The 20,984-nt window shown below is 48.0% G+C and overlaps 2 protein-coding genes across 2 annotated transcripts in view; one reads left to right on the forward strand and one right to left on the reverse strand.

Moving 5' to 3' along the window:
* Positions 1-4,509: 4,509 nt before the first annotated feature.
* Positions 4,510-20,984, reverse strand: part of ALDH2 (aldehyde dehydrogenase 2 family member) — a 34,002-nt gene continuing 17,527 nt past the window's right edge. The window contains exons 7-13 of the mRNA XM_032876256.1: positions 20,824-20,937; positions 19,053-19,155; positions 18,301-18,485; positions 11,483-11,647; positions 9,737-9,894; positions 7,887-8,001; positions 4,510-4,612 (exon numbers count right to left, since the gene is read on the reverse strand). Of these exons, the coding sequence (XP_032732147.1) occupies positions 4,580-4,612; positions 7,887-8,001; positions 9,737-9,894; positions 11,483-11,647; positions 18,301-18,485; positions 19,053-19,155; positions 20,824-20,937 (873 nt within the window). The 3' untranslated portion in view covers positions 4,510-4,579. The remainder of the gene's footprint in view (positions 4,613-7,886; positions 8,002-9,736; positions 9,895-11,482; positions 11,648-18,300; positions 18,486-19,052; positions 19,156-20,823; positions 20,938-20,984) is intronic.
* Positions 11,678-15,269, forward strand: LOC116878520 (coatomer subunit alpha-like). The gene is made up of 2 exons (XM_032876110.1): positions 11,678-11,724; positions 11,971-15,269. The coding sequence occupies exons 1-2, from the start codon at positions 11,678-11,680 to the stop codon at positions 15,008-15,010; spliced, it is 3,087 nt and encodes a 1,028-aa protein (XP_032732001.1). The 3' UTR covers positions 15,011-15,269.

Genomic DNA, 20,984 nt, shown 5'->3' on the forward strand with positions numbered 1-20,984 from the left:
TTGGTCATCGGCTCCGGACCTCAGCCCACCAAACCTCACCTAGGTTCTAGAACTTCATCAGTAGCTATTTGAATTAGCCTATCACCTTAGTCAGGATGGGTGCTTTCCTTTCATCATTCCTAATACATTATTCCTTCTAAGCACTAAAACCAAACATTAAGTATTTAGTCCATGAAGGGTGATGTAAGCCCCACACAGTATAAACCCACAATCTGGGGTTGTCTGTCATTCCATTGTGATGCTTCACTTGATGCACTCACTTGTTTCATTATCGCCATGGCTGAATTACACGGTGAGGGTAAGTCATGTGCCCAGCTTGCTCACTGCAGAAGCAGAGCCTAGCACGGAACCTGGCCTAGGAGATGTGTTACTGAAGACTTACTAGAACAAGGAAGAGATGAATGAATGGGAAAAAATAAACCCAGCATTCTTTGTGAAAGTGTTGCTGCAAGGAGATCCCCAACTCAAGGCTCCTTGATGAAGTTCTAGAACCTAGGTGAGGTTCGGTGGGGTGAGGTCCGGAGCCGATGACCAAGAAAGAATTCTTGAGACATCTTTGGTACAAAATGGTGGTTTATTAAAGCACGTGGACAGGACCCATGGGCAGGAAGAGCTGCTGCCCTGAGGATGTGTGGAGCGGTCTATTATATACTTGTAAATAGGGGAGGGGATTAGGGATGATGTAAGTCTAAGAACTTTTGCCTTAGGAATTTTGGAAGCAAGGTTTCTAGGACCTTGAGGGTCTCTAGGAAATTTGGAAGCAAGGTTTCTAGGACCTTGAGGGGCTAGCTATTGTCTGGGGAAAAGTTTATTCATTACCAGTAATAAAACCTTCTCGTGAGACCCTTTAGATGTATGTTGTTGGGTCCATGGTCAAAGGAGCGAGACTGATAAAAAGCGAAGGTCAAGCAAAGCTTTATTTCATGCCAAGCATCGAGAATCAAACTAACTGTCAAACAGACTGGTCGGGGCCACCCCTTACAGAGAGGGCAACCTCTCTCTGTTTCACAGGCTAACTTTTATAGAGCAAAGGCCATGTGGTTGGGCCTGGCCACACACAGGTGGCCAGTGAAATTGTAACACACAGAGAAAGCTGCACAGTCATGCTAGGTGACCAACTGAATTACAATTTACCCTAGTAGACATTTGAACCAGCCTATCCACCTTGGTCAGAGTTGGCGCCCAAAAGGTGCCCAAAGGGGGGGGGGCACACTCCTTGGTAACTGGGGAGACAGTATGCGTCCCCCCACTGATCGGATATCTTCACCTGGCCTGACCCACCCTTGTATTTGGGCTTTGTTACCTGGGACTGGTTTCCCGGACTCGTTTTTAAGTAAGTTCCCCTGGGGGGGGGCAGAGTCCGTTTAAGTTTTACAACAAAATGGCAGTTCCACCGGGGTGGGCCGCTCCGGCTGAATAGGCGTTTACAGTTCCCTCACTAATTAATAAGTAAAGGTCTGACCTATCTTATTTTATATTCGTTCATGAGTCATGTTCTTAACTTGTGAAAAGCAGACTTTTGATGTAGTTTTTGGAGTGTGTGGTTGGGGTCCAGAGCTGATGGCTAAGAAAGAATTCTTAAGAGGTCTTTGGTGCAAAAAAGGTGATTTTATTAAAGCACAGGGACAGGACCCTTGGGCAGAAAGAGCTGCCACCGGGATAGTGAAGGGCAACTGATTATATACTTTGGGGTTGGGAAAAGTAAAGCTAAGGAAAGTTCCAGAAGGATTTCATATGCTGAAGAAGACTCAGAGCATCCAGAAAGTCTTGCATTGTCAAGCTAAGGTAGAGCTTCCCTCAAGTAAAGCATTCACATTAAGACAGTTGGGAGTTTGCTGGAAGAACATTATACTGCGCCCGCCTCCTCAAGTATTTGTCAGGCAGCATGTTAGAAGGTATTTAATTTTATCTACATTTCCTTCTGCCTTTGTGTCCTACATCGCTTTCACATGCCTTTCACCCTAAGTCTAGCTTAGGGTGAATACTAAGCAGATAGGGGTGGTACTCCTGCTTACATAAGGGGCACAAGTCATAGGGAAATAACCCAGGCTCAAGCCTTCAGGAACTGAACTTCTGGCAAGAAACCTGGAAAATAAACAAAAGACAGCGTTGAGTGCCCTCTAGGGAGCTTCCCTCTGAGCCTGCAGTCAGCAGGGGCCCTTCTTGGCCTTACATTGCGCCCGGCTCCTGTATTCTGTTCTAATCACCTCTTTTTTCTCTTTCAAGATTTTATTTATTTATTTGACAGAGAGAGAAGGTGAGCGAGCACAGGCAGGGGAAGCAGCAGAGGGAAAGGGAGAAGCAGGCTCCCCAGTGAGCAGGGAACCCAACTCGGGGCTCCATCCCAGAACTCCAGGATCATGACCTGAGCTGAAGGCAGATAGTTAACTATAATCATCTCGTTGGAGAGTCTGACTAGGCTTACCAGATTCTGTGCTTCTCGAGGTGTAAATGTGGCTGATTCATTCTTGCATCGCCAGTACCTAGCACTCAGTAACCTCCCAAGAAATGTTTACAGTGGATGAAGGTTAAGTGTGAAGGGAATTTGTGATCTTTCCCTCCAGCTGGCCAGCTTGAGCCAAGCATCTCCCTTTCACACTCTCAGAATACCCTCTTCCTTTTATGTTCCTATGTATACTGCCGCTCCCTGTGGCCCCCCTCCCGCCACCCACCCCGGGGGGGTGGGTATGTGTACCCTGACAGCTGTTCCAGGTTCAGCTGACCACCCCATCCCAGCTACAGTGGGCCACCCTCAGCCTGGGAGGCAACTGCAGGATGGGAGAACAGGGGCTGGTTCAAAGCTTTGCTAGCTTCATGTGTCCTGACACTGTTGTTGCTGGTTAGCATCAAAGCTAAAATACAGAATCATTTTCTTGGCAGTGAACCCCATCTCATCCTGAAGTAAGAAGAAGGGGAATGTTTCTGCCCACTGGTCATCAAATCCTAGGCTCCTCATTGTGGCACACTGATTTCAGGTATGAACTACTGTGGAAGGAGTATATTTATTTGTGTGTGTGTGTGTGTGTGTGAATATATACATAATCTAAGTGATTACGGTTATTTGTATTTTCTTATTTTAAATGTAGTCACATTGTTTTGCTTTCTTCTTTTTTAATGATGCCTTCTACTTATGGCAGTTGAATGCAGTTTTTTATGTATGGCAATAAGGTCCTTCATTTTTTATCTAAATAAGAGTCGATTTAAAGAAAAAAAAGTGATACAGGTATATGCTTATGACAAAAATTATGAAGCACGATTCAAATAAGTCAGATTAATTTTTAGTGGAATAGGGATTGTTGACGAAGATGTGGCTTGGCCTGAGTGAAGCCGGGAGTCAGGCAGTGTGCGCCACACCTGGACACTGTCTGCAAAATGATACAGAAGGCAGGTTTTCTTTAGGAGAGATCAGACTTTTCCTCACATTGTTAATCTGTGACCCACACATGATCACAGCCTTGACAAACTACAGCTATACAGCTTTTTGCCGAGTCCATTACTCACCAAGGAATCTTCAGATTCCTCGTTTACTAATAATCCTAATTACAGGTCCCTTAACTGAAGTAGGGCAGTGTTCTGGACAGGAGATTTGCGAGGTCTGGTTATAGGAATACAGGCCTCACTTAAGATGGATAAACAGACATCTGGCTTCCAAATTAATCTCATGAACTTTATCAGCACGAACCTGTCTCATTTTACTTTGACCCAAGTTTTTCAACTTAAAACAAGGACAACAGGGGTGCCTGGGTGGCTCAGTGGGTTAAGCCTCTGCCTTCGGCTCAGGTCATGATCTCAGCGTCCTGGGATCCAGCCCCTCATCGGGCTCTCTGCTCAGTGGGGAGCCTGCTTCCCTCTCTCTCTGCCTGCCTCTCTGCCTACTTGTGATCTGTCAAATAAATAAATAAAATCTTTAAAAAAAAAAAGGACAACAGACATTGGATGTGAAATGTGTCTTTCCTGGTTGACTGCCCCTCTCTCTGAGGGCAGGGCCTGGGAGTCCTGTTTTGGTGATTTCCCTAGGGGCCTAGCACAGGGCCGGCCACAGGTAGACAGGATGGAGAGAGGAAACAAAAGCTATTTCCCCATAGGAGGGGAGGGGCAGTAGCATATATACAGTGTGACACACACACAGAGGGGACAACATCCCTGTGTGTTGGTATTTCCATGGGTTACTGAGATGCACAAAGACTTAACCAAAAAGTGAAGAGCAGCATTGTTTTTAATGAATTTTAGTCCAGAATAGAGAGGAAAGTACTAGCTGTTACCCAGCTTGTTAGTACAAGTATAAACAATGGCTTTTTGTTCCCCATTGACGCAAGTTACAGACTCTCCAATGGACAGGATAAGACACTTGAATCTAGTTTTGAAAAACCAGCCTGAAACTAGCAGTACTGCTGGCATGTAAAAAGCTTTCCCGTACTCTTTGCCCCACACCCACTCCCATCTAGCAATCAAGTTCTGAGACTTTCTTGATCAAGAGATTTTGTGAGAAAATTTCTTTCGAGACTTTTAGTCATTCTTCTTGATTTTGCTGCTGACGTCCTTGACCTCCGCTGCTGGATGAGGGAGTCGGCACAGTTCTTCAGGAGTTCTTCTGAGGCACTTTGATCGTGACCTGTAAGAAGAGTACAGAGCAGCTGTTCAGTCTTCATGCTTCCCTGCGATCTGTGGGCACTCTCAGCTGGCGTGCTGCCTGAGGACGAGCACAGCGGCTTCCTTTACTTCTGATAGCTTGACAGACAACTGGCCAATCCCAGGGACATCGCCAGGACCCTGTTCTGCATGAGAACACTCTCTGCCTCCCCTTAACCCAGTCATTTTTTGATTGTCAGCGGGCAGAAGAGGGGAGGATCACTACGGCATCTAGTAGGTAGAAGTCAGGAATGCTGCTCGTGGAATGTCCCACAGTGCACAGAACAAACCCCAAAACAAGAATTACACAACTCCAAATGTCAATAGTGCTGAGCTTGAGTGACCCTGACCTACCTCTGTACCTTCCTCCAAAACAATTAAAGGGAAAAAAATAACATGCTGATAGTTCATGGATGTCTCAGTGTGTTATGGTGGGAAGATTCCAGACTCAGGTGCAATTGGGGTTAAATCTTTCCTCCAAAACAATCAAAGGAAAAAAAAAATAACATGCTGATAGTTCGTGGATGTCTCAGTGTGTTAAGGTGGGAAGATTCCAGACTCAGGTGCAATTGGGGTTAAATCCCTGTTTTACCCCCCATGGGGCAAGGGCTTCACTTCTGTGTGCCTCGCTTCCTCATCTGTATGATGGGGTAATGACAGAATCTCCTTCCTGAGCCTGTTGTGAGCACTGACCCAGATGACCTGCATAAGGAAGTCTAGCAGATTCTGGACAAAGTAAGCTCTCTGTAAGGATGACTTCCAAAGAAGACATCTTCTCAATAGTGCCCCTTGCAAACTGGATTTCTCTTCTGAACAGTTTTTAATCCTATTTTTTAAAAGATTTTATTTATTTATTTGACAGAGACACAGGGAGAGAGGGAACACAAGCAGGGGCAGAGGGAGAGCGAGAAGCAGACTTCCCGCCGAGCATGGAGCCTGAGGCAGGGCTCAATCCTAGGACCCTGGAATCATAACCTGAGATGAAGGCAGACGCTTAACAACTGAGCCACCCAGGCGCCCCTTTAATCATATTTTTGTCAGGATTATCACTCAAGTTCCCCAAACTCAAAATACAGGAATCTTTAGTATCACGCGCACAAAGCACAGTGCCTGGCACGGAGCTGAAGCAGCTGTGCCTCCTTTGCCTGCAGCCCCCACCCTCCAGCCATCAAGTCCTGCCACTTCTTTTCTTCAAAAAGCTTCTTTCCATTCTCCAACACCCCAGTGCCCGAGCCCTCCAGCATCAGCAACTTACACCTGGATTCCTGCACAAACCACCTCAACTCAAGCCTCTTTTCGGGCTCTCCCTCCCACTGCCCTCCAAGCAATCCTGCTGCTGTGACTCCTGGGGCTCAATCCTAGCACCGCCCCCCTACACCGGGCCTAAATAATCTTTTTTTTTTTTTTTTAAAGATTTTTATTTATTTATTTGACAGACAGAGATCACAAGTAGACAGAGAGGCAGGCAGAGAGAGAGAGGGAAGCAGGCTCCCTGCTGAGCAGAGAGCCCGATGCGGGACTCGATCCCAGGACCCCGAGATCATGACCTGAGCCGAAGGCAGCGGCTTAACCCACTGAGCCACCCAGGCGCCCCACCGGGCCTAAATAATCTTATCACTGTTTTGATGAACAGTTACAAGCCAGTGAATGTCATGATCAAATCTGGGTCTTGCCTCTTGTATGGGACAATTTTATTTATTTTTTAAAAAGGATTTTATTTATCTGAGAGAGAGAGAGAGAGAGAGAGAGTGCGAGCACATGAGCAGGGGCAGAGGGAGAGGGAGAAACGGACTCGCCTGCTGAGCAGGGAGCCGGACATAGGGCTTGATCCATCCTGGGACCATGACCCAAGCTGAAGGCAGAGGCTTAACCAACTGAGCCACCCAGGCGCCCCTGGACAGTTTTAAATAAACAGGCAAACAGGTTTATGTTAATCCAACGAGCTTCTTGAGAACACAGGTTGTGGCTTACCAGATGACCGAGTGAAGTGCCCATCTGCCCTTCTCACCCTGCTCCTCCTGGCTGGGTTGCATGCCCTGAGCCTTCTCTTTCCCAATCCTGGGAAAGTCCAGCTCTGCCGTTACTCTTTGCTTTAAATATGCTTGTGTTTATTGCCTGGTTAAACTGTAATTAGTGTCCCTTGTAGGAAAAACCATTTTCGCTTTGGTGCCTTTCTTTGCTATCTTCTCCATAATTTTAAATAAAGGTACCTAAGTATGTATGTATGTATATATAGCCTTTACATTGGGCTTACACTACACGTATGGCTTTGTATCCTATCTTTTCACTTTAAAGGATGATTTTCCATGTCAAATATCCTACAAAAGTATTTTTAAAGGATTTATTTATTTATTTATTTATTTGGGAGGAGGAGAGAGCCGAGCCGGCCCACATGGGGGACGGGGCGGGGTAGAGGGAGAGAGAGAGAACCCTCAAGCCGACTCTGCACTGAGCACGCAGCCCAACGTGGGGCTAGATCTCACGGCCCTGAGATCATGACCTAAGCCGAAACCAAGAGTCAGATGCCCAGCCAACAGTGCCACCCCAGTTACCCCCTACAGAAAAGATTTTTAATGGCTACCTAGTAAACCATGATTTGGGTGTTCCATAATTTATTGGGCATTTATGTTACATTTGACTTTTCCATATTTGAGAGACCATGCTGTGATGAACAGTTATGGAATATCACTTTCTTTGTACTTCTGATTCATCCTTCAGGCTATATTCCTATCACTGACATTATGAAATCAAAGGATATTGGTATATTTATGGCCCTTGGTCTCTAACACCTCACAGCTTGATTTTTTTTTTAAAGATTTATTTATTTATTTGACAGACAGACATCACAAGTAGACAGAGAGGCAGGCAGAGAGAGGAGGAAACAGGCTCCCTGCTGAGCTGAGAGCCCGATGTGGGGCTTGATCCCAGGACCCTGGATCATGACCGAGCTGAAGGCAGAGGCTTTAACCCACTGAGCCACCCAGGTGCCCCTCACAGCTTGATTCTTATTAGAAGCTTTTCCCTTACTGCTTTGGCCCACTGGGATCTGTCCTTCCTCTCAAGTCTTATAGAACTTGGTGCGTAACAGCCTAGCAAAGGAGTGTGTAGGTGTAGTGATGGCCAGGTGCCAAGTATTTCTCATGAGACAGAGCAGAGACTGGGTCCTCACCCTTTTCTGTGGCTTAAAACAAGAGATAAGTAATAAGTGCTGATGGGAGTCGAGCACCAGAGAGAGCTGAGAAGGCGCCCATACTCACCGTTTTCACTTCGGTGTACGCCTGCAGCCCGTACTCGCCCAGCTCCCGGCCGCTCCCAGACATCTTGTAGCCACCGAACGGGGACTGGGCCCCAAACACATCATAGCAGTTGACCCTGTAATTTGAAAAAAGATTTCAAAAGTAACTTATAGGAGATAGGGTGTCATACCCCTCCGACCTCCTGAATGGCTCTAAAATATTACTGAGGAAAAATAGATGGGTCGATCTATAGTTATAACCAGCCACGTAGGAGCCAAAAGCAAACCACATGAAAAAAAGCTGTTAAGTCATCACCCCTCAAGATGTGGTCACAGATGAATGTTAGTAACATGGTGCACCACATCAGAGCTTCCTGTTTGCATGAATCGTTTGTGCTAACCGGGTACTTTTTTTTTTTTTTTTGCCATTTTAAAAAATTACTAAATTAAAAAAAAATTTTTACTTAAGAGCACTAGAGCACAAAGGGAGAGTGAGAGGGTGAAGGAGACTCCCTGTTGAGCAGAGAGCCTGATGTGGGATTTGATCATAGGTCCCTGAGATCATGACCTGAGCTGAAGGCAGACACTCAACCCACTGAGCCACCTAGGCGCCCTTAAAAATTATTAAACTTTAATTGAATTTGAAATTCACCACTTTCAGGTGCACAGTTGAATGGATATAGCAGACTCAGTGTGGTGCAATCATCACTTCCATCTAATTCCAGAACATTTCTATCACCCCACAAAGAACTCTACCCAATAAGCAGTTATTCCCCACTCCCCTCCTCTCCTAGCCCCTGGAAGCCTCTGATCTACTTTCTGTCTTTATGGATTTATCTATTCTGGAAATTTCATATAAATGGAATCACACAGCACGTAGCCTTTTGTGTCTGGCTTCTTTCACTTAGTATCATGCTTTCAAGGTTCATCTGTGTTTGTAGAATGTATCAGCACTTTATTCCTTTTTATGGCTGAATGATATTCCAGTGACAGACCACATTTTGTTTATCCTTTCATCAACTGATGGACATTTAGGTCATCTCCACCTTTTGGATATTATCAATAACCTGGTATGAACATTCAGGTATACTTTTTTGTGTAGATAGATGTACGTTTTTATTTCTCTTGGGTATATATACCTAGCAGTAGAATTGCTGGGTCCTATGGTAATTCTACATTTAACTTGCTGAGGAGCTGCCAGACTGTTACCCCTGATGGCTCCAACATTTTACATTCCCACCAGCAACATGTAAGGGTTCAAATTTCTCCACATCCCTCATCAATACCTGGTATTTTGTTTCGTTTTGTTTTTATTTTTTAAAAATTTATTTATCTATTTATTTGACAGAGAGAGAGAGATCACAAGTAGGCAGAGAGCCAGGCAGAAAGAGAGGAAGGGAAGCAGGCTCCCTGCTGAGCAGAGAGCCCGATATGGGGCTCCATCTCAGGACCCTGATATCATGACCTGAGCTGAAGGCAGAGGCTTAACCCACTGAGCCACCCAGGTGCCCCTTGTTTTAAAATTACAGCCATCCTGGGTGTGTGAAGTAGGTGCTAAGCTCCTAAGACCAGTATTACACATAGCTGTAGACCCTTAGCTCTGGTCTCCTGCCCTTGTTCACTTGATAAGGAGCCCCCATCCCAGTCATCCATATTTTTGCCCGAGAACAAAGCTGCATGGCCATATGTACTGGAGGGAAGTTTAATCTCCTACAGGAGAGGGGATGGGAAATCTCTGTCTGCTATACCACGCCCTGGCCCAGGAGGAACTGAGACCACAGCCCAAATTTTGGGGTGTGAACACCAGATTCCAGAAGACCCTGGCTTGGGGATCCCTGCCTAGATTGTCAGGGGTTGCCAGAAGGCTCTTACCACACAGTGCCTGCCTGGAGGGCTTGGGACAGATAATTGGCCTTGTCCAAGTCCTTGGTGAAGACAGCTGCAGCCAATCCATACTTGGAATTGTTGGCTCTCCCAATGACTTCCTCTATGGTCTTGAACTTCAGGATCTGCATCACTGGCCCAAAGATCTGCAGTAAGAGAGTACACAGTTGGGAGGGTGTAGCAGCCACGGAAACCACCTGCCATCTAGCTTTCACAGTGCTGAGCAGATCATTCCAGACATAGCCTAAGAGTTCCACAGGAAGACAGCAGCTCCTGAGCTCAATGAAACACAAAGGGAAGGAAGCTAATGGAGATCGATTACATTCTATATGCTAGGTATTTACATAGCTGGTCTTATTTCTGAACAACCCTGCAAGGTAAGGACTTCTGGCATGTTGTTACACATAGATTTAGTTTCAGAGAATTTACACCAGTTTTTCAGCAAGGCACACACTAAAAGCTGAAGTAACTGTGTAAGAAAAAGGGTCTCTGCTCTCAAGACATCCAGGTTTATTTTGTATTTTCTCTGCCCTATTCCTGGCATGAGCTATTTCTTCAAGGAATCCTGTTCTTTTTAGTGGAGAATGAGATTCAAAAGCGAAGTCACAGGGGCCAGATGTGTGGGCTGCTGTGGGGGTGTGGGAATGCAGTGTGGGTGGTTCTAATGTAGTCAGGGCCTTAAAAGGAACCGTTACAAGCAGTGTAATGAGTGCTGAGAGCTCCTGGATGGGCCAAGTGGAGAGCAAGGGTGAGGCTTTGACAAAGTGACAACCAACCGGTGACACTGGCCAAACCAGAGTCCAGGTGGGGAGCAGGGAGGAGGGAAACAGAGTTCCAAGCATAAACACACCCAGCACCCATCCTCAGGAAATCCCACTTGTCACTAAAAGGAGATAGGACTTCTTGAAGAAATGGCTGATTACAGGACTGCCTGGGGAGTGTCGAGGCAAGAGGTGGAAGAAGAGTGCCAGGAGCTCATCATGGTTGGAGCAGGACTGTGGGATGGGGCGTCATGTGCTTCAGGCACTGGCCAAGCAGAAGCACCCCCCATCCTTCTGGAGAAGTGGTATTTGAGATTTCAGAAAAAGCCTCAAATCGTCATGATGGGGAAAGAGGCAGAACTCTCTTGGACTACCATCCCCTGATTTTGCATTTTCGTGTTATTTTATTTTGAAGTATACATGAAGAGGAAATGCTGTCCCTGTATACATGAAGGGGAGCGCGTGTGGACCCTAGAAGGGCAGGGAACACGTCTTGGATACCTCTGGGTCTCCAGTGTCTGTTGAGAGCCTGGCACATAGCAGGCACTGAGTATTTGTAAAATGAATGAATGAGTGAGCCAGAGCTGCTCTCCTATGTTCATAATGAGTGCTGAGGGGAAGAACATCGGGAACCTTGCCACGTGGAAAAATCACAGCCCTTTGGTCAAGTCCAATGTCCTGCTTATATAAAGAGCATAAAGGGCTGAGCAAAACCACTCCTTGACCCATGGCTTGCAGGGACCACAACACAAAGGGCCTGGAAATTGTACAAGGGAATTTAGAAGTTTCCCCCAACAGTGGGTAGCCATAAAGGGTGGAAGAGGGGGACAAGATCAGATAGAATTGTAAATAATCTGTCTTAGAGAGCCAGGATTTGGCCCAAAGCCAGAGGATGGGTCGTGGTACAAAGACACCAGACGTAACTGTCTACTTCTCCTAAGAACATTCCCCGGAGTGCTGGCCCCACGCTAACCTCCTCCCTGGCGATGGTCATGCTGTCTTGCACGTCTCCGAACACGGTGGGCTGAATGAAGTAGCCACGGTCAGCAGCCGCCCCTCCACCACACAGCAGCTTCGCCCCCTCCTCCTTCCCAGATTTGATATAACCAAGGATCTTCTTAAACTGAGTTTCGTCCACCTGTGGCAAAAAGAGTCCAAAGTTTCAGGGATGGCTGGAGCCAGACCTCTCCTAGCTTTAGGCTTAGAACTACACAGGCAATGAATGACACAACTGAGCGGCCACAGAGGCTTAGGAATAAGCAAGGCTCAGAAGAGGAACTCCGAGGGGCCAATAAATGTTAAGAAAACGGTCAACCAATCTCCTTAGCCCTCAAAGAAATGCATATCAAACCCACTGTTTTTATTTTCCAACTATGAATAATTAAGAATTTAAAACGGTGAAAAAAATAAAAATAAAAGATAAATAAAATAGTGAAAAAATAAATGTGCTTGCTTCCGCAGCACTAAAAGTGCAAGCATACGGAGATTAGCACGGCCCCTGCCCAAGGACAGCAGATTCGTGAAACATTCCAGATCAAAAACAATACAAAGAAAAAGAAGAAAATACATTGATGGCAACGTTTCTTGTGCCGTCTTCCATCCTCGCCAAGAGCTGATCCTCAGCAATTCGGAGGACAAGAGTATCCGAGTCTGGGATATGTCCAAGCGGACTGGGGTTCAGACCTTCCGTAGAGACCATGATCGTTTCTGGGTCCTAGCTGCCCACCCCAATCTGAACCTCTTTGCAGCAGGCCATGACGGTGGCATGATTGTGTTTAAACTGGAGCGGGAACGGCCAGCCTATGCCGTTCATGGCAATATGCTACATTATGTCAAGGACCGATTCTTGCGTCAGTTGGATTTCAACAGCTCCAAAGACGTAGCCGTGATGCAGTTGCGGAGTGGTTCCAAGTTTCCGGTGTTCAACATGTCATACAATCCAGCAGAAAATGCAGTCCTACTGTGTACGAGGGCCAGCAATTTAGAGAACAGTACCTACGACCTGTACACCATCCCCAAGGATGCGGACTCCCAGAATCCCGACGCTCCAGAAGGGAAACGATCCTCAGGCCTGACAGCCGTTTGGGTTGCTAGAAATCGGTTTGCTGTCCTAGATCGGATGCATTCGCTTCTGATCAAGAATCTGAAGAATGAGATCACCAAAAAGGTACAGGTGCCCAACTGCGATGAGATCTTCTATGCCGGCACAGGCAACCTCCTGCTTCGAGATGCCGAATCCATCACGCTCTTTGACGTTCAGCAGAAGCGGACTCTGGCCTCGGTGAAGATTTCTAAGGTGAAATATGTTATCTGGTCAGCAGACATGTCCCACGTAGCGCTACTGGCCAAACATGCCATTGTCATCTGTAACCGCAAACTGGAGGCTCTGTGTAACATTCATGAGAACATTCGCGTCAAGAGTGGGGCCTGGGATGAGAGTGGGGTCTTTATCTATACCACAAGCAACCACATCAAATATGCCGTCACCACTGGGGACTATGGGATCATCCGGACTCTGGATTTACCCATCTACGTCACGCGGGTGAAGGGCAACAACGTGTATTGCCTGGACCGGGAGTGTCGTCCGCGGGTGCTCACCATTGATCCCACGGAGTTCAAGTTCAAACTGGCTTTGATCAACAGAAAATACGACGAGGTGCTGCACATGGTAAGGAATGCCAAGCTAGTCGGCCAGTCCATCATCGCTTACCTCCAGAAGAAGGGCTACCCGGAAGTGGCTCTGCATTTCGTCAAGGACGAGAAGACTCGCTTTAGTCTGGCACTTGAGTGTGGAAACATTGAGATTGCTCTGGAAGCAGCCAAAGCGCTGGATGACAAGAACTGCTGGGAGAAGCTAGGAGAAGTGGCTTTGCTACAAGGGAACCACCAGATTGTGGAAATGTGTTATCAGCGCACCAAAAACTTCGACAGACTTACTTTCTTGTACCTTATCACTGGCAACCTAGAGAAGCTTCGCAAGATGATGAAGATTGCTGAGATCCGAAAGGACATGAGTGGCCATTATCAGAATGCCCTCTACCTGGGCGACGTGTCTGAGCGGGTCCGGATCCTGAAGAACTGCGGGCAGAAGTCACTGGCCTACCTCACAGCTGCTACTCATGGCTTAGATGAAGAGGCTGAGAGCCTGAAGGAGACATTTGACCCAGAGAAGGAGACCATCCCGGATGTTGACCCTAATGCCAAGCTGCTGCAGCCCCCGGCGCCCATCATGCCGTTGGACACCAACTGGCCCTTGCTGACTGTGTCCAAAGGCTTCTTTGAAGGCTCCATTGCCAGCAAGGGCAAGGGGGGCGCGTTGGCCGCCGACATTGACATCGACACTGTTGGCACCGAGGGCTGGGGAGAGGATGCGGAGCTGCAGCTGGACGAAGACGGGTTTGTGGAGGCTGCAGAAGGTCTGGGGGACGATGGTCTTGGCAAGGGACAGGAAGAAGGAGGCGGCTGGGATGTCGAAGAGGACCTGGAGCTCCCTCCTGAGCTGGATATAGCCCCTGGAGCCGCTGGGGGCGCCGAGGACGGGTTCTTTGTGCCCCCCACCAAGGGAACCAGCCCGACTCAGATCTGGTGCAATAACTCTCAGCTTCCAGCCGATCACATCCTGGCGGGCTCTTTTGAAACAGCCATGCGGCTTCTTCACGACCAAGTGGGGGTCACCCAGTTTGGCCCTTACAAGCAGCTGTTCCTACAGACCTTTGCCCGCGGCCGTACCACCTACCAGGCCCTGCCCTGCCTGCCCTCCATGTATGGCTATCCTAATCGCAACTGGAAGGATGCAGGGCTGAGGAACGGTGTGCCGGCCGTGGGCCTGAAGCTGAATGACCTCATCCAGCGGCTGCAGCTCTGCTACCAGCTCACCACAGTGGGCAAGTTTGAGGAGGCTGTGGAGAAGTTCCGCTCCATTTTGCTCAGCGTGCCTCTTCTCGTGGTGGACAACAAACAGGAGATTGCGGAGGCCCAGCAGCTCATCACCATCTGCCGTGAGTACATCGTGGGTCTGTCCATGGAGATAGAGAGGAAGAAGCTGCCCAAAGAGACTCTGGAGCAGCAGAAGCGCATCTGCGAGATGGCCGCCTACTTCACCCACTCGAACCTGCAGCCGGTGCACATGATCCTGGTGCTGCGGACGGCCCTCAACCTCTTCTTCAAGCTCAAGAACTTTAAGACAGCCGCCGCCTTTGCTCGGCGCCTCTTAGAACTTGGGCCCAAGCCGGAGGTGGCTCAGCAGACCCGCAAAATTCTGTCTGCCTGTGAGAAGAACCCCACAGATGCCTACCAGCTCAATTACGACATGCACAACCCTTTTGACATCTGTGCTGCATCCTATCGGCCCATCTACCGTGGAAAGCCAGTGGAGAAGTGTCCGCTCAGCGGGGCCTGCTATTTCCCGGAGTTCAAGGGTCAAATCTGCAAGGTCACTACAGTGACAGAGGTCGGCAAAGACGTCATTGGTTTAAGGATCAGTCCTCTGCAGTTCCGCTAAGGCCCCCTTTGGTGTGTGCAGGTCAATCACCCTATTTTCCTTCGGAGAATTAGTCTCTGTCCTTCCAGCTCCTCCTTCGTCAACTACCCTTCAGATCATTGACATTTAGCTCTCCTGCCCTAAGACCTAGTGTCCCTTTCTCTTCTTCTGTGGCTAATCAAAATGTCTACACTTGACTATTTGTCCTCTCCTCAAGGGTGACTACAGTTGTGGTCGCTGTTGGCCTTGCCTTCCCAGCTTCGATCGTTCAAGGAACAAATGAAAACTTGGTGGCACACATTTGCTTACCGAATTCCTTTACTACTTATCCTTTCCCTCCCCACTGTCTTTTTATTTTCTTTGGGAAAGAAGCAGGATGTAATAAATGAGATCAGCCACAGCAAACCATACCATATACACCTGCCGCGGTCATTACAACAACGCTCTCAGAAGGACTAACACAATGTCGTATGTCAGTTGCATCTCAGCTTAAAAAAAGGCCTATAAAGTGGTACAGCCCTTTTGGCAGGTACTTTATTAATACTGGTCAAAAAATTAAATACTCAGGGCGCCTGGATGGCTCAGTGGGTTAAGCCTCTGCCTTCAGCTCAGGTCATGATCTCAGGGTCCTGGGATCAAGCCCCACACTGGGCTCTCTGCTCAGCAGGGAGCCTGCTTCCTCCTCTCTCTCTGCCTGCCTCTCTGCCTACCTGTGATCTCTGTCTGTCAAATAAATAAATAAAATTTTTTAAAAAAGAAAAAAAAAGAAATACTCATTCCCTTTGACCCAGCTATTTAACTTAGGAATTTATTCTACATTGTCACAAAGGGACCTAAACAAGGATATTCACTGAGGAAGGAGCACTTTATAAAAGTAAGAAACAGAAACAGTTCTAAGTATATGTCAGTAGAGGGACTGGCTAAAATAATTACTGTATGTGTATGTAATAAATATTGTGTCCTTGGTAATAATAGATCTGTGTGAGGCAGCTGGCTGGCTCAATTGGTAGAGCATGGGGGACCCTTGATCTCAGGGTCATGAGTTCAAGCCTCCCACTGGGCATGGAGCCCAGTTAAAAAAAAAACAACACTGATCTGTGTACTGACACAGAAAGATACCCTAAGGTATTCTGTAAAGATGAGGGAAGCTTGTAGAATGTTATATAATCCTGTTTTTTGTTCAAACAAATATACAGAAACAGAATTCTGTGTGTTTGTGCACCTGCGCGCATGTGTGGTTATCTATGGGGAACAGACATAGAAGGGAGCCAAGGAGGTTTTATTTTTTCCTTTAAACACTTTTTATCAAAAATTTTATACAACTTTGTATTACCTTACTAATTAAATAGCCATAAACTACAAAGAAAAACAGGAGAGGGGAAAAAAGGTGTTAGGATTCATAGTAGCACTATTCACAATGGCCAGAACGTGGAAAGAACCCAACTATCCATCAGCAGGTTAAGTAGGTAAGGAAAATGTGGTATGTCCATGCAATGGCAGACTCCTCAGCCATAAAAAGGAATCAGCTATCAAGTCACCAAAAAATATGAAGGAAATGTACATGCACATTGTTAACTGAAAGAAGCCAATCTGTGAAGGCTACATAGTGTATGATTCCAGCTATAGGATATTCTGGAAAAGGCAAAACTATGCAGACAGTAAACAGATCAGTGGTTGCCTAGCATTGGGGTAGGGGAGGTTTGAATGGGTAGAGCACAGGCGATTCTGTATGCTACTGCAGTGGTGGGTTCGTGTCTTCATATGTTTGTCCACACCCAGAGAAAGCAACACCAAGAGTGAGCCCTGAAGTAAACTATGGACTTCAGTTTATAATAATGCAACACATTGGCTCATCAGTTGTAACAAATGTACCATACTAATGCAAGATGTCAGCAGTCGGGGAAACTGAAGGGGAGGGGTGGGGAGTGAAGGGAACTTCATACTTTCTGCTCATTTTTTTATAAACCTAAACTGCTCTAAAAAGTAAGTCTATTAATTAGAGATGCCTGGGTGGCTCCCTCAGTTGAGTGTCTGCCTTCAGCTTGGATCATGATCCTGGGGTCCTAGGATCATGTCCTACATCAGGCTCCTTGCTCAGTGGGGAGCCTGCGTCTGCCTCTGCCTGCCTCTCTCCCCGGCGCTGACAAAAAAAAAAAAAAAAAAAAAAAAAAGACTGGTCTTGACCAGCCCTGGAGCCTGGGGAGAGGATGGACACTAGCAGCAGACACCCTCAGGAGGATGGAGCCTGTACAGAGGCACCCGTGAGCCCCAGAAGTGGGTGTAGGGACCAGTGGGAGCTGGGAGTGCCCCTGACCCTTGGATTCCTTGCTTCTTGAGGAGGTAACGGGGGAAGGCCAGCACAGAGAGCCCAGGACAGGCGGGGTCTAAGAGCAATGCTGGAGTAAGGCTCAGGACGTGAGGAAATGGACAGAGACACTGTATTTCTTGTTGTAATTACTATTGACTGTAGTTTTGATTAAAATGAGTATGTCCTCATGGTAAAAATATATATATATATATTTGATATATGTAAAAATATAAATATATATATATACATATATATAATTTTTTTTAATTCAAACATTTCAGAATAGTATAATGTCAAGTCCCAAAAATATAAATATATATATACATATATATAATTTTTTTTTTAATTCAAACATTTCAGAATAGTATAATGTCAAGTCCCTCTGCTACCCAGGCCATGGCTCTCTGGCCCACTCCCCAAAGATAACCACAGTTAACAGATACACGTGTGTCCTTCAGGAAGATGCATTTTTTTTTTCTAAAGATATTATTTATTTATTTGACAGGGAGAGATACAGCAAGAGAGGGAACACAAGCAGGGGGAGTGGGAGAGGGAGAAGCAGGCTTCCCGCCAAGTGGGGAGCCTGATGTGGGGCTCGATCCCAGGATACTAGGATCGTAACCTGAGCCGAAGGCAGACGCTTAACAACTGAGCCAAGCAGGCGCTCCATGGAAGATGCATTTTTATGGATGGCCAAAGTCCAGGAAGCATGCATTCCTTTTTACACAGATACTCCTGATATTTATTATGTGTATGAAATTTATAAGTTGGTTTCTATTATTGATTTCCACTTTAAAGCCAGCCTGTGAATTCCAGAAAGGTGATTATTACAGATGAGAGAACGGTGGCTCAGAGAGGGCATGTGGCTTCCCAGGGACACACAGCTGGCACGTGGCGTAGCTGAGACTTGAAGCCAAGCCTCCCTGCCTTTGAGTCTGAGACCCCTTCTGCTCTTCCATGCTGGCTTTGGACACCCAGACCCATCTGCAGCAGCTGGGCTTACCTGCGGCCCTTGCTCAGTCTGGCTGTCAAAGGGGTTCCCAACTACACGAGACTTGGCCCGGGCAACGCTCCGCTCCACAAACTCGGCGTACACATCTTCTTGCACAAAGGTCCGGGAGCCTGCACAGCAGCACTGGCCCTGGTTGAAGAACAGGGCGAAGTGGGCCTGCTCTACGGCCCAGTTCACTGGGGAGGCAAAAAAGCAACCATGAGAAGAAACTGAGGATGAGCCTGGCCCCAGGGTCTGCTTACCCTCTTAGCCCGTTCATGCCACCAACAGCACTGACCAGGACAGACCTGATTTCTCCTTTCCTGGGGTATGGACACCCAGTGAACAGACACAAGAGAGAGGAGGTCACAGCCCTCTGTGGTAACAGGCATGAGGGTGGTGGCAGGACCCACCCAGCCGGCCCACAGCAGGCAGGGAAGAGCAAATCAGGGGGCGCCCCGGCAGGACCGGGAAATGGGCGAAGAAGGAGGCGGCGCACTCTGCTCCAAGAGAAAGCACGCGGTATGGCTGGGCGACTGAGCACCGCAGCCCAGCAGCAGTGGGCAGCAAAGAGGAGAGAAGCTGGGGAGGGACTGGGTCATGCAGGCTGGAGGGCCATGCTGCGGACTCTGACCTCCCTCCTCAGGCCTAAGGGGCAGACACTGAGTCCAGTGGTTGCCGAAGCTCAGTAAAGTGGGAGGAGTCACAGTATGGACAGCTCGTGGCTGCCTTTGTCCCACACCTCCTCCCTGAAAAAACCTTACTGTCTGCATCTGACATGATGATGTTGGGGCTCTTTCCCCCCAGCTCCAGGGTCACTCTCTTGAGGTTACTGCTCCCTGCAGCAACCTGGACTAGGTGGCCAACCTGCAGGGAAGCAGAAATACAGAAAAGCTCTCAGGAGGAAAGAAGAACCAAATGCTCTTCTAGACGCAAAATGAGGGAGCGGCTGGACTACAAGAGACCCGGAGAATTTCACCCAGTCTAGCTATTCATGTACCACTGCTGCTCCACCCCTCTGAGCTCCCAGGACAAGAGTGGCCAGAAACCGTGGGAGCAATATGACTTCTCTATACCGAGCGTGCCTGCATACCAGACACCGTGCCAAGCGCTTCGTGTTCATTTAGTTCAATCCCTGCAATGACCTCAAAGGTAGGCACGACTCTTTGCCTTGCTTCAGAAATGTGGGAGCTGTGGCTCAGAGTGGTGAAGTCATTTGCCCAAAGTCACACAGCTGGTGAATGTGGAATCGGAATTCACACCCGGGCAGTGTGAGTCCATCACCAGGTCAAACCGCTATCCTGCCCCCTTCCCACAGTGTAGTGAGTGTGGTCCCCCAGCCCATGGCACGCTCTGTAGAGGCAATGATGAGGTGCTCCTCACCTCCTTGTTCACAGAGCCTGGCATAAAGCCGCCCTGAACCTATCTGAATGAACAAATCTGTCTGTCAGGAAACCATCCCCTCGGTGAGATTCTCAGCAGCACCTCAAGGCATTCATCTGGGCAGTAGCAAAGCAAGGGAAGAGCTTGGACCATGCTCTCTTGGGCTCTGTCCCTGCCCTCCCAGAGCCGCCGTCACTGCGCATGGACGGAATGCTGGGCTGTATCTATCTCTGGGGGAATGTTCTGAGAGCCCATTCGTTATGGTATTCAGTGTGCCTTCTCTGGAGCCATGTGATGAAGCCTCGCAGAAATTCAAGGACAGGAAAGGCTACTCTTCAGAAGGAATTCCGTCCTTGCTTCGAAGGAGATGATCACCAGACCTCTTACCTATCCCTGTTTCTCCCAGGCCTGGCACAGAGCTGCACGACACTCCTTACTCATTCATTCCCTCCCTGAGCACTTACTCTGAGCTAGAACTTTGCTGATCGCGTCATAAGCTTCATCGCCCTTACTCCAATCCTGTGAGCTGGATGCACTTACCATCCCCGTTTTACAGATGAGACAGAGGCTTCGGGAGCCTGAGTGACCTGCCCAAGATGGCAGAGCCTGTAAGTGCCACTGAAACAGTAAGACTCTGGAGCCCCTGATCTTCCCCACTATACCACACGTATTGTCTCCACTGCCTCCATATTGCCATCCTCATTTTAAAGAGAACAAATGAAGCCCTGAAGGCATTCCGTGAATCACCCCATGTCATAATGGCGAGGCTGGGATTTGAACTCATGTCTTCCCGAAGTCCACGCTCTGTAATTGTCAGGGCAGTGCTGGTCCAGGAGCCTGACACAGCCAAAGGGCTTTGACCCCAGGCAGGAGGTCAGCTCTGGCCTTCATGAGGTGTACATGGCCTCGGCCTCTTTATTCCACGTGGCGTGCTGGCCCCTCAACTCAGCCAGAGTGTCAAGCAACCCGCGGAGGGCTCCACCCCAACAGCCACTACTGGCCACATGGGGCCCTCACTCAGGCTCCTCAGAGGCCATCTTGGGGGATCCTCCACGCAGTACCCAAAGGCAAATTTTCAACGCATCATCCTTGGAGGACAGTGGAAACTTGGGTCAAATATGCCACAAGCTTGAGGTCCTGGTGATGCCTTACCTCGGTGGAGCCCGTGAAGGCCACTTTGTCCACATCCTCATGGGAGGCAATGGCAGCCCCAGCTGTGGGGCCAAATCCAGGAATAATATTGACCACACCAGGGGGAAAGCCGGCCTGTGGGCAAACAGACAGCGACACTGGGCGTCATTCTCCTGCTCCAA

The sequence above is a fragment of the Lontra canadensis genome, unplaced genomic scaffold (genome assembly GCF_010015895.1).
Source record: "Lontra canadensis isolate GAN:19392208 unplaced genomic scaffold, GSC_riverotter_1.0 scaffold58, whole genome shotgun sequence".
NCBI classification, from domain to species: Eukaryota; Metazoa; Chordata; class Mammalia; order Carnivora; family Mustelidae; genus Lontra; species Lontra canadensis.